The sequence below is a fragment of the Quercus lobata genome, chromosome 2 (assembly GCF_001633185.2).
Source record: "Quercus lobata isolate SW786 chromosome 2, ValleyOak3.0 Primary Assembly, whole genome shotgun sequence".
NCBI classification, from domain to species: domain Eukaryota; kingdom Viridiplantae; phylum Streptophyta; class Magnoliopsida; order Fagales; family Fagaceae; genus Quercus; species Quercus lobata.
In genome coordinates, this window is record NC_044905.1 from 87391388 (window position 1) to 87404590 (window position 13203).

General features: G+C 33.6%; 1 protein-coding gene across 1 annotated transcript; it reads left to right on the top strand.

Moving 5' to 3' along the window:
* The first annotated feature begins 8995 nt into the window (after positions 1-8995).
* Positions 8996-12895, top strand: LOC115956772 (cytochrome P450 734A1). The gene is made up of 5 exons (XM_031075071.1): positions 8996-9341; positions 10375-10598; positions 10803-11044; positions 11247-11643; positions 12011-12895. Exons 1-5 carry the CDS (start codon positions 9062-9064, stop codon positions 12467-12469), a joined length of 1602 nt encoding a protein of 533 aa, XP_030930931.1. The 5' UTR covers positions 8996-9061; the 3' UTR covers positions 12470-12895.
* The last annotated feature ends 308 nt before the right edge of the window (positions 12896-13203 follow it).

A 13203-nucleotide genomic window follows, 5' to 3' on the forward strand; every position in this document is an offset into this window, starting at 1 on the left:
ATGTCATATTGTTATATGTTAGGTATACAATAAATTTTTATTAATAAATGGTTGTAACAAATACAGCATAACGCCATTTAGTTAATTTTAAGTTTGTAGTGGGAGTTAGTTTTCTTCAAAGTTAATACATCTATAACTCTTTCATTATTCTAAACTCAAACATGATGACACCCCTTCGGTTAATCACATGGATGAGATAGGATTTTGAAAGATTATATATATAAATGTGTCAACGCCCTTACGGATAGACACAATGTATATATATGTGTGTGTGTGTGTGTGTCAACGCCCCTACGGATAGACACAGGCTCTAATTTAATATAAATAAATATTTAAGAGATAAATACTAATTGATTAAATTCTTCCTTACGCCCCTACGGATACGGGATGAATTTAATTGGTTGAAATATTTGTCATTAAATATAAATTCTTGTATGTTATCAAAAGAAATTGATAGCCAAAAGAATTGGATTTTAATACACAAATTATATGTGTTGCGTTTTACAGAGAGATGGCAAACTCCTCTGGTTCTCTGAACATGGCTGATATCATGAAAAATTGTACACTTTCTGGACCCAATTATGCAGAGTGGAAACGTAGAGTAGATTTATACATGGGGTTTTATGATTACAGTAATTGTATTAAATCTGAATGTCCACCTAAGCCCAACGAGGAGTCTGTTGAGTCTGATAAAATCTCCTATAATAAATGGATTGAGGCAGATAACAAAATGAAATTTTTTATGTTGGGATATATGATTGATTCATTGATGGTTAGCTATATGAATTCCCCTAGTGCTAAATCCATAATTGATAGCCTAGAAGTGAAGTTTGGAAAAAAGTCTAGTGCACATGTGGAAGGCTTATGGGAAAAATTTATTAGGACTAAATTATCAGAAGGAGAAGATGCTCGTCAACATGTGATTAATATGATTGCCTTAACTGATGAATTAGCCCTTCAGGGAAGACCAATAGATGATAAAACAAAAATTTCAACTATCCTGTCATCCTTGCCCAATTCATATGATACCTTAAGACAAATTTATTTTGTTTCGAGTTTGGATTGGACATTAGATGATCTCTTATCTAAGGTCACAGCTAAAGAGGATGCAAAGGTGAGAGCTAATAATTTTTCAATTAACATTGCTGAACAAAAGGAGTCTATTCCTAAAGGAAGCAAAAGGTTTGAGAAGAAAAGAAAATTTAAAAGTGGTAAAAATGATTGGAGAAGTAACAAGAAGGCTTTAGTTAAGCAAGATGTTGAGGTCAAAACAAAACAGATTATTTGCTATCATTGCAACAAACCAGGCCATAAAAAATCTGAATGTCATTCTCTTTTGAGGTCACGTGAGAAACAACCTCAAGGTATTTTTGGCAATCTTATTCTCAATGAAATTAATACCACTATTATTAAGTTTGGATCTTGGTGGGCTGATTCAGGAGCTACTGCTCATATTTCTAATACTATGCAGGGGTTCAAAGGGCTACAGAAAATAAATGATGGAGCAAGTTACATTTATATGGGAAATGATGCAAAAGCCAAGATTGAAGGCATAGGAGTTTTTGAGTTAAAACTAAATAATGGGTCAACTTTTGATTTAGTTGATTGTTTGTATGCTCCGAGTCTTAGGAGAAATTTGTTATCTGTTTCTATGCTAGAAAAACTTGGTTATGATTTTTATTTTGGAAATGGACGATTCTTGATGAAGAAAAATAATGTTGTAGTGCTATATGGTTTTCGAAATAATAATATGTATCAAGTGCATTTGTGTGGGAGTATTGTGTGTGATGTTAATGTTTCTGTGAAAGATAATGCAACTTATCTATGGCACTTGAGATTGGGACATGTTAGTAAACAAAAAATTGGAAGAATGATCAAAATGGGTCTGTTAAGTGATGTCATATTAGAAGATTATCCAACATGTGAAAGTTGCATTGAAGGGAAAATGACGAAAAAGTCTTACTCTATAGGAGGTCATACTTCTCAGGTTTTGGAGAGAGTTCACACTGATATTTGTGGACCTATGAATATAAATGCTAGAGGAGGATATCGTTATTTTATCACCTTTACTGATGACTTTTCTAGATATGGGTATGTCTATTTGATGAAACATAAATCGGAGGCTTTAGAAAAGTTTATCACTTATAGACTTGAGGTTGAAAAATGGACAAACAATGTAATAAAATCTGTCAATTCAGATAGAGGTGGAGAGTATGTATCAAATGATTTTGAGAGATATTGTGCTGAGAATGGAATTGTTCATTTTCGCACTCCTCCATATACCCCTGAGGCTAATGGGATTGCTGAGAGACGCAATAGAACACTCCTAGACATGGTTAGATCTATGATGGCAAGAGCAAATTTGCCAACTTCATTTTGGGGTGAAGCTATTCTAGCAGCTATGCATATCTTAAATAGAATTCCCACTAAAGCCTTAGAGAAAACACCTTATGAGTTGTTTGTTGGTAAGATAGCTAGTTTGTCTCATATTAGGATATGGGGATGTATTGCTCATGTTTTAATTCCTGATCCTAGTAGGGATAAATTGTTGTCTAAAACAAAAAGGTGTGTCATGGTGGGCTACCCACAGCGGTCTAGAGGATATAGATTGTTTGATCCAGAAAGTCAAGTAATTTTGGAGAGTAGAAATGTAAAATTTTTGGAGGATCTTTTTGAAATTGAGGGTAATGATGATTTTCAAAAGGAAGTCTTGGAAGAACAAAGAGATACAGAGTCAATAATAGTGAAAGCTATAGATCCAACACCTTTGAGAAGAAGCACTCGAATTTCTAAGGGGCATGATATGTCTGACTATTACCTTTATAATAGTGAAAACTATAAGAAGGTGAAAGTTAGTCAAGATTTGAGAGACCCAGCAACATACTCTCAAGCCTTAGAAGATACTGATTCAAATAATTGGATTAGTGCTATAAATGAGGAGCTTGATTCTATGCAAAAGAATGGTGTTTGGAGGCTAGTGGAAAGGCAACAGGGAATGAAAATAGTTGGATGCAAATGGATTTTTAAAAGAAAGAGAGATGTCTCAGGAAAAGTGGAAAAGTTTAAAGCTAGATTGGTGGCAAAGGGCTATACTCAAGAATATGGAGTTGATTTTGAAGAAACCTTTTCTCCAGTTGTAAGAGTCCAATCTATTCGTGCTATACTTTCTCTAGTTGCATTCTTTGATTTTGAACTTTATCAAATGGATGTAAAGACTGCGTTTTTAAATGGTGATCTTGAAGAAGATGTTTATATGGAGCAACCTGAGGGTTTTATTTCAAAAGGAGATGAGAACAAGGTATGCAAGTTAGAAAAATCTATCTATGGATTAAAGCAAGCATCAAGACAGTGGAATTTGAAGTTTCATGAATCAGTAACAGTTTTGGGGTTTATGCAAAATTCTTCTGAACCTTGTGTATATGTGAAGAAAAATTCGAATAAGGTTGCCATTCTTACATTATATGTGGATGATATTCTTCTGGCAGGAAATGATATCGAGATGCTTTCTGAAATCAAGCAGTGGCTATTCAAAACTTTTGAAATGAAGGACCTAGGTGAAGCGTCATACATTTTGGGGATTAAAATTGAACGAGACCGGGTGAATAACAAATTGAGTCTCTCCCAGGAAAAATATATCGAGACTTTACTAGAAAAGTTTCATATGGTTGACTGTTTGAGTGGGAGGATTCCCTATAATTTTCTTAGGCCACTTTCTCAGAAAGATTGTCCTAAAAATGAGCAAGACAAACTAGACCCACAGTTACACCCGTATGCATCTGCTGTAGGAAGTCTTATGTATCTCATGATCTGTACTCGACCAGATATTGCTTTTGCAGTTAGTATGGTTAGTCGTTTTCAAAGTAATCCAGGAAAACTTCATTGGATGGCTATTCAATGGATTTTCAGATATTTGAAGCGGACTAAAGGTAGGAAATTGACATATCATGGCTCTGATGATTTAAAATTATCTGGATTTTCAGATTCTGATTATCAAGGGTGTCTAGATAGTCGAAAGTCTACCTCTGGTTTTGTATTTATGTTATGTGGTGGAGCTATTGCATGGAAAAGTAAGAAACAAGAATGTGTTGCTCAATCTACGATGGAAGCTGAATATATAGCTTTGAATGCTGCGGCAAAAGAAGCTGTATATTTAAAACAATTCTTAACAGAGTTGCTAATTGTAGAATGTGTTCAAAGACCCATTCCCATTTTGTGTGATAACAATTCTGCCATTGCTATCACCAAAGATCCGAAATGTCACTCTCGTGCAAAACATATAGAGGGGCGTTACCATTACATTCGAGATATGATTAAGAAAAAGAAAGTGGTTGTTTAGAGAGTTTCATCAAAGCAAAATTTGGCTGATCCTTTTACCAAAGGCTTGTCCTCTGGGCTATTTGAAACACATGTATTGGAAATGGGGTTATGTTAGGCCAAGTGGGAGACTGTTAGAATAATGTGGCCCAATATAATATGTATGATGCCTCTATTATTAACAAATAAATATTCAGTCTCTTATGAAATTATGCAATATTTTTATGATGTAAGATATTGATATATTGAAATAAGTCTACTTGATTTAGTAGACTAAGATTATGAATGCATTCATTGTAGTCCTTGACTTGACCATATCCATCATGATGTAGCCTATTCTGATAAGTACATTGTTGGACCATGATGGAAGGGAGGTGCAAGTTAAAATTGCTCAGACTATGGAAGACATTAAGGGCTAGTCTTTCGATGGTTAGTGCATAATAATCTCGGAAGTCCTTCCATAATGAGATTCATGCACGTTGAGTGTTGGCTTTAATAAATCTATCGTGTCAATACCAGTAACTTGAACTCCTATTAAAGGTGCTGTCATTATAGTAGTTTTGGATATGAACGATAGATGAATCCATGTATTAGCATGGAGTTATAAAAGTAATAACACATTAATAAACTTCTTCATTAATGAATCTAATTAATAAAGTTGTTTATTAACAAATGTAACATTTCTGTTACATGAAGTGTTATTACGATAGGAAGGATTTTATGGCTGGTCATGTCCTTTCTGAATATTATAAATATTGTCAAGGCCACACTTGCAAGGGGGTGTGAAAGAGAAAATAAAGCTCTTGTTAATCCTGACCAGCTGGGGAGAGCATCCTGATTGCTTGTGAGGTCCTTGAATAACATAATCTAGTATGTGAATTTCTCACATCTTATTGTTGATTTTTATTACATATGCACATGATATAATTGTTAATTGATAGATGTATTATATTTGTTTCTCTTGAATTATTACTTTTTAAGTATAATTCCAACAATATCAGAATGTCCCTTGATTACATATATAATTAATTTATACCTTTAAGAATTAAGAGGTAGAAATGAAATTTTCTATAGGAGACAGAAAAGAATTTGAACAAATAAAAGTACTATTGAGATATATATATATATACATAACAAGTAATTTTTATTTATTTATGGAAATGATAAGATTTTAATTTATGGTATCATCTATGTAGGGACACGATTCGTAACGACCCCAAGATAATATTGGGCTCGTACGTAAAGAGGGCCCAAATAATATCACTTATAGAGCGTGGGTTTGAAAGGCTAGATCTTAGTCACCGGACGGTAGTTCGGGTTGACTTCGGTCAGTAAATCTCGTCCGAGGAATCTGGGGAGCTCTATGCTCTTCTTATTCTCCTTGTTTCTAGGATACCATGGCTGGGAGGACGGGTTCCCCCCCCCCCTCCCTCACACTGCCTCTCTTAGCCTTTTATACGGGCATTTATCCTCTTACCAGCGTCCACGTGTAAGCTCAATTTCCTAGGACTTAAGACTTGTCTTGTCAGCCCATACCTAGAGTGGTTGGGAGTGGTTGTAAAAGCTGAAGAGTATGGTTCTATCAGGTGCAGAGTATTGAATGGCAGTAATAGCAGCTTTCCCTTTGTCCTTGGTCGTTATACTATCCAGCATCTCCTTCTCTATTGACATAGATATTTTAGATTTTTTCCCAAACTGTTCCTATACCGTTTTTGCCATTTCTTCCAAGAGGACCTCGGATATGCCGAGGACAGAATCATCCTCGACTATGTCTCAAGGCTATTTGGACTTTTATTACACATCCTCGGCTATACCCTTCCTCGGCTAGGGCCTTAGACCCCAATGTAAAAATTGGCCAGGGCCACAAATTATCGGGCCCCACAATCTATATATGATGAGTACTTTTTAGTATTAGGTCAAAATACTCATTAATGGGATAAATATCCATTTAGAGCAATTACAGAGCTAATAATTAAATTTAAAGAACCTATTATTCTCACACACACAAACAAAATATGTCCTTGGTCGTTATACTATTAAGCATCTCCTTCTCTATTGACATAGATATTTTAGATTTTTTCCCAAACTGTTCCTATACCATTTTTGCCCTTTCTTTCAGGAGGACCTCGGATATGCCGAGGACAGAATCATCCTCGGCTATGTCTCAAGACTATTTGGACTTTTATTACACATCTTCGGCTATACCCTTCCTCGGCTCGGGTCTTGGGCCCCAATGTAAAAATGGGTCAGGAACACAAATTATCGAGCCCCACAATCTATATATGATGAGTACTTTTTAGTATTAGGTCAAAATACTCATTAATGGGATAAATATCCATTCAGAGCAATTACAGAGCTAATAATTAAATTTAAAGAACCTATTATTCTCACACACACAAACAAAATATGTTTATAACATAATTTAATATATGTTATTTCTCATATATGACAAAAATATTTACATGAAGTTAGTCTTTGCATAGCTCAATTATTTTTCTTCATCCAATCAGTTCGTAAGCTGTGAACTATTTTTAACACAAATTAATATTCTTTAAACCTTTTAATCAAAAAAAAAAATTAAAGAATATTATACGACTAGAATAAAATATTAAAAATTATGAAACATATAAAAATCTAACCCATTTTTAAAAATTAAATAATAAACGTTTTTGTACATCTAAACATATACAAGTCAACAGTACAAAAAAAAATAGCAATAATTAAAAATGAAGAAAAACCTTATTTTTTATAGAATAAAAATGCAATAATGATTTCCAACCCCTAACCAAAAAATATGCGGTTGTTCTTTTTTTTTTTTTTTTTTTTTAAGTAATAAAAAAGAAGAAGAAAATGCATAGAAAATATATAATAGAAAATAAAGATGGCTTCTATTAAAGAGATTACTTACCTGTTTGGAGCAACATATATCATGAATATGCTCTAGCTACATGTGGTATAAAAGTAATAAGTGAGAAAAATAGAAAATATAGAAAGCTTCTATTAAAGAGATTACTTATCTCTTCTAAAAAAAAGAGATTACTTATCTATTGGGAGTACATATATCATGGATATTACTTATCTATTTTGAATAACATACAATCACGTATGTGCTTTAGCTATGGGTGGTATAAGAGTAATAAATTATTTATTTAAGCTTATATATCCTTAGAAAAATATTACTTGAATATATATATATATATTATTTTTTTTAAGAAAAAAAAATACCTTGAACTCATCAAAATATACCTTGAATATTCTTTTCTATTTCGATACCACATACCTTGAATGTACTTTTTCATTTAATGGGGTCTGACATTGAATGTTTAATTCATGAAAAATATTATATCCACAATATTTTCACAACAAATCATAGATGAGAAGTTCTTATTGGTTCTAATTTGAATCTAAAATTTAAATTACTTTTTTGCCCATCCACAATATCAAATAACAACCTACTACTTAAGATTTATTGTAAAAATGTTGTGAAAATATTGTAGACATAACATTTCTCTTAATTCAATGAGTTATGTATTGTTATCTTGTATTTAATTCAATGCTTTAGCTATATATGGTATGAGAGTAATAGGTGGAAAAATGATTTATTAATCAATTTATTAATCATTTATATAAAACCTATATATATCTTTAGAAAAATACTCATTGAATATACATTAATTCAATGAGTTATATATGATATCTTTGATTTAATGAGCTATATATGGTTAAGATTGTAAATGAACTAAGTCATTTGTAAACAGTTCAAGCTTGACTAATGTTTATTTGTTTATAAATGAATCAAGTTTGAGCCTTAAAAAAAAAAAAAAATGTTCATGAATTAGCTCATGAACAATAAAGCTTGATTTAAAATAATAAAAAAAAGCCGAGCTTAAGATAGTTTATGAGTTTAATAATAAGATTGATATGGTTTTGAAAAATAATCTAATATCTTACTAAGCCTCTATTTAGTTGAGACTTGAGAGAATATGTCTAAATCAAATGGACTTAATAATATACTTAATATGAGTTTGTTAATATACCTATATTGTATCTCGAGATCAAAAACTTGATATTGAGCTTGAACTCGGCTTGACAAATAAATTAAGTCAAGTCAAACCAAGCTCAAGTTAAACAATTTGACAAATTCAAATTTAAACATAGTTTGTAAGCTTAGTTCAAGCTCAAGTTGAACTTGAACATTTTATATTTGATGTCGAGTTGAGATTGAATATTCAATACTTGATAAAACTAGCTCATTTACGTTCCTAAATATAGTTTATGATAATTTGAGTAATAAAATGAAAAAAAAAAATACATTTTTTTTTTTATAAATAATAAAAGTTAATTATAGGGATACAATAATACTAATAGAAAAGGAAAAGGGTAACAATGTCTTAAAAGGATTAAAAAGATTAAAAAAACCCCTTCGTTGACCCTTCGAATTCCAATGGCGGCCCCTACGCCGTTGGCCTTGCTTCTTCTCCCTCCTAAATTAAAATCACTCTCTTTCTCTCTCTGTCCGTTATAGTATTAAAGCAAGGACACAACACAACAAGTAAGCGACATAAGCAAAGCAGATAAGAAGCAACTATATATATAAAGGCTGCTCTGCTACAAACTGACGAAAGAAAGAGAGAGTGAGTGAGTGAGTGAGTGAGTGAGAGAGTCCTTTTTTTTTTTTTGATAAACGTGAGAGAGAGAGTCTTTGCTTAAAGAAAGAAAGAAAGAAAGAAAGAATTGAAGCTGAAACATGGAGCAGCTGTTGTTGTCTTTGCTGAAGCTTGTTTTCATATCTTTGGTAATCCTAGTGTTTGTGTTAAAGGTGGTAGTGGTTCTTTGGTGGAGACCCAGAAAGATTGAAAACCATTTCTCAAAGCAAGGGATCAGAGGACCCCCTTACCGTTTCTTCATTGGAAATGTCAAAGAACTTGTGTCCATGATGTTAAAGGCCTCCTCTCAACCCATGCCTTTCTCTCACAACATACTCCCTAGAGTCCTCTCCTTCTACCATCACTGGAAAAAAATCTATGGTACATATGCTATTTTTTTTTTTCACTCATTCTAACTCTCTCTCAAATAATTTTTTTTTTTTTTTTTAAAACATATGGGGTTATTCAATGAATTAGATTTTTGATACTAATGTGGTAGTTTTCTGAGCTGCCCTTTTGTTTGTTGGGTTGCAAAGGAATAGTCTTGATGGTCATCATAGTTCTGTGTGATGCTTTCAGATATGATGCTTCTTTCTTTGGCTGGTTTCTGGTTTTATGATCATATCTCCAGGATTTGTGACTTTTCCCAAAGGCTTGTTTTTTTTAGTTAGGGTACTTCTTTTCACCACTTTTCAGGCTTTTTCCTTAGTTGGATACTTGATTTTGAAGTTCAGATTTTGGACTGTTTCACTTCTGTCTTCTTTCTTTTTTTTCTCTTTTCCTCCTCCTCATTTTCTTTTTCTTCCATCCTCCACCTCCTTCTGGGAAATTCAAGAAAGGTTGTGAATTTCAATTTGTACTTTTTTCATTATTAAGAACAAAAGGATAAAAAGAATCAAGCTTGTGAATCCTCACAGTTAAAATGTCTTAATTTTTGAACCCTTAGGAAGTGGAGTCTCCATTTACTTTTCTGTTTTGTTTTGTCCTCTTTGTTTTGTTTTTTAGGAGGCTTGAAATTTGATAATGAACTTCTATTTGTTTGTCAATAGTTGTTCTAATTTGAGTTGTCTTCCTCCTATACTTTATTTTGTTTTTCTCCTCTCTCTCTCTCTCTCTCTCTCTCTCTCTCTCTCTCTCTCTCTCTCTCTCTCTCTCTCTCTGTAGGGTCTACACTATCCATGTTCACTCTGAATTAATGGTTGTCATGTTTTCTTCTCATTCCTATTTTCGCAAACTTGATATTTATTACCTGAGGTTGTGCTAGTTCTTGCTTTGTGGAATGGTTCTCTTTAATGTCTGTTTTGAAACTCATATTTACCCCCCAATAAATTAAGTTTCCACCCATTAATTAATAAAGATTCTCTCTCTATACTTTTTGCATATCACATTAAATTGGATTTATGGGTCATTGTAGGTGCAACATTTCTTGTGTGGTTTGGACCCACAGTTCGTCTCACCATAGCTGATCCAGAACTCATAAGGGAAATCTTCACCTCCAAGTCAGAATTTTATGAGAAGGTAGAGGCTCATCCACTTGTTAAACAGCTTGAAGGTGATGGCCTCCTAAGCCTCAAAGGAGAAAAATGGGCTCACCATAGGAAAATCATCACCCCCACTTTCCACATGGAAAATCTCAAAGTAAGTTTATTAGTATTTCATATCATGTACTAGTAATAGTAAGTTAATAATAATAATAATAATAATAATAATAATATAAAACCCCATTGATGTCATAAACATAAAAACCAAAATTTTAAGTTCACATTTTTTTTGTTGTTTTGAACGTATAATAATTATGTTTCAATTAATGTAAATTTTTTTTTTTTTTTTTTTCTTTTCTAGTTGTTGATACCTGTGGTGGCCAAGAGTGTGGTGGACATGTTGGACAAATGGTCAGCAATGTCAGTTTCTGGTGAGGTTGAAATTGAAGTTTCCGAATGGTTCCAAAACTTAACAGAAGATGTCATTACTCGAACAGCATTTGGTTGTAGCTATGAGGATGGGAAAGCCGTTTTCCGACTACAAGCTCAACAAATGATGCTTGCTGCTGATGTTTTTCAAAAAGTTTTTATCCCTGGTTACAGGTACAGCAATTTATATCATCACTAGCTAATCAAGATTTAATTAAATGTATACTTAGCTATCAATATCATGTCATTATCAACTAGTCACCTATCTTAGTACTTTAATTATAACTGCCTTTAATAATTAATTGTCAATGAAAAGAAAGTTTGAGATTTTACTTTTACTAATATTTGAATTATTATTATTTTTTTTTTAACATAGATTCCTACCCACAAAGAGAAACATGAATTCTTGGAAATTGGATAAGGAAATCAAGAAATCAGTAACAAAGCTTATCGAACGCCGAAAAGAAAATTGTTGTGGACATGTATCAGTGGAGAAAAGTCCCAAAGATTTGCTGGGTCTAATGATTCAAGCATCAAATACATCCCCATCATCATCATCATCATCATCTTCAAATTTCACAATCCATGACATTGTGGAAGAGTGCAAGAGCTTTTTCTTTGCTGGCAAACAGACCACCTCCAATTTGCTTACGTGGACAACTGTTCTTCTAGCAATGCACCCACGGTGGCAGGTACAGGCACGTGAGGAGGTCCAAAGGGTGTGTGGATCACGTGGTATACCCACCAAAGATGATGTTTTAAAGCTTAAGACAGTAAGATTATGTACCCCTTATCTATGTTATTAGTATTTAATCAGGACAAAAAATCATGTTTTTGTCTCTTAGCACATGTTTGTTTCGTGAGAAAATAAAAACAACCCACCAAACTGTTACCTTTTGCTTTTTTGTTACTTGCTTTTTGATGGGAACATTTAGTGGCAGTTTTGTCATCTTGTTAAATGCAAAGCCAGATTGAAACAAGATCACAAATTCTATTTGGAGGCTGTCCTCTGTACAAAAAATTATTAAAAATATAGATTTCCATTTGGAAGGGCAATTTTGTCTTTATGCAGTGATAGATTAACATTGGGTATTTGAAAATTCTCTAACTTTGTGTTTGTGGGTATAATCTGATGTGCAGCTGAGCATGATCTTGAATGAGTCCTTGCGATTGTACCCTCCAACAATTGCGACGATTAGACGAGCCAAAGTTGATGTTGACCTTGGGGCCTACAAGATCCCACGCAGGACAGAGATTTTGATTCCAATCCTAGCCATTCATCATGATCAAGCAATGTGGGGCAATGATGCTAATGAGTTCAACCCTGCTCGGTTCTCCGAAGGAGTGGCACGTGCCGCCAAGCATCCGGTGGCATTCATCCCCTTTGGACTTGGGGTCCGCACGTGCATCGGACAAAATCTAGCTCTATTGCAAGCAAAACTTGTGCTTGCTATCCTATTGCAACGCTTCTCCTTTAGGTTGGCCCCAAGTTATCAACACGCGCCAACGGTGTTGATGTTACTTTACCCACAATATGGTGCACCCATCGTTTTCCAACCATTGTCCCCTCCAGCGGTCCCCAAAGATCAAGGGTCCTAAATCTCTCCCAATATGTTACTGTCTATATAGAGGCCAAACATTTTAGTGTGTGAGCATGCTTATGCTACAAAAATGTTGAGTGACGAAAATACCCATCATTCCCCTTCCCCTCCCTTCCCGAGAATTATTATAGCAACTAAAAAGAGATATCTGCAAGAAAGAAATATCATATTTTGATATTTTCCCTTTACCTTTCCCTACTGACCTCCATGCCCATGGTTTTTTTTTTTTTTACTATTTTACCCCCTCCCAAAAAAATGTTGCCCTGGCATGTAAGCTTTATTTTAGTTTTAGGATTTTTAGTAAATGGCTAACAACTAGGTAGCTCATCATATGTATATGTATGTATTGTATATTTTGTTCTATTTCCTCACAGTTTTGTGATATTATTATGCTTTCATGAATATTAATTGGTTATTTATTGGTCTCAGCAAAAAGTTTTCCGTGTTAAGCAAGGATGTGCTTCATGCTTCCTGGGGATTAAGTTTATTATTTTTATTTTGTTTTTTGTTTTTGTTTTTGTTGAGTAATTATTAATTAAACAAGTGTGATCAGTGAGCCCCAAATTCAGCGTTTTTTGCGGATGGAGTTATGCAACAAGCTACGTACATTTAATTTTTGTAACTGAAGAAGATGGTAATTGGTGGCAATCATTTCTTTTTTTCCTGAATTTAACTGATGGCAATTAATTCTCCTTTAAAGGGCATGATGCAATTATGGTCAGGTAATTTATT

Bases quoted from the DNA above. Each gene is read 5' to 3' on its own strand.
- LOC115956772 (XM_031075071.1), top strand. From the start codon at position 9,062: ATGGAGCAGCTGTTGTTGTCTTTGCTGAAGCTTGTTTTCATATCTTTG. The intron at 10,599-10,802 runs GTAAGTTTATTA...TTTCTTTTCTAG, and splicing joins TCCACATGGAAAATCTCAAA to TTGTTGATACCTGTGGTGGC. The intron at 11,644-12,010 runs GTAAGATTATGT...TCTGATGTGCAG, and splicing joins ATGTTTTAAAGCTTAAGACA to CTGAGCATGATCTTGAATGA.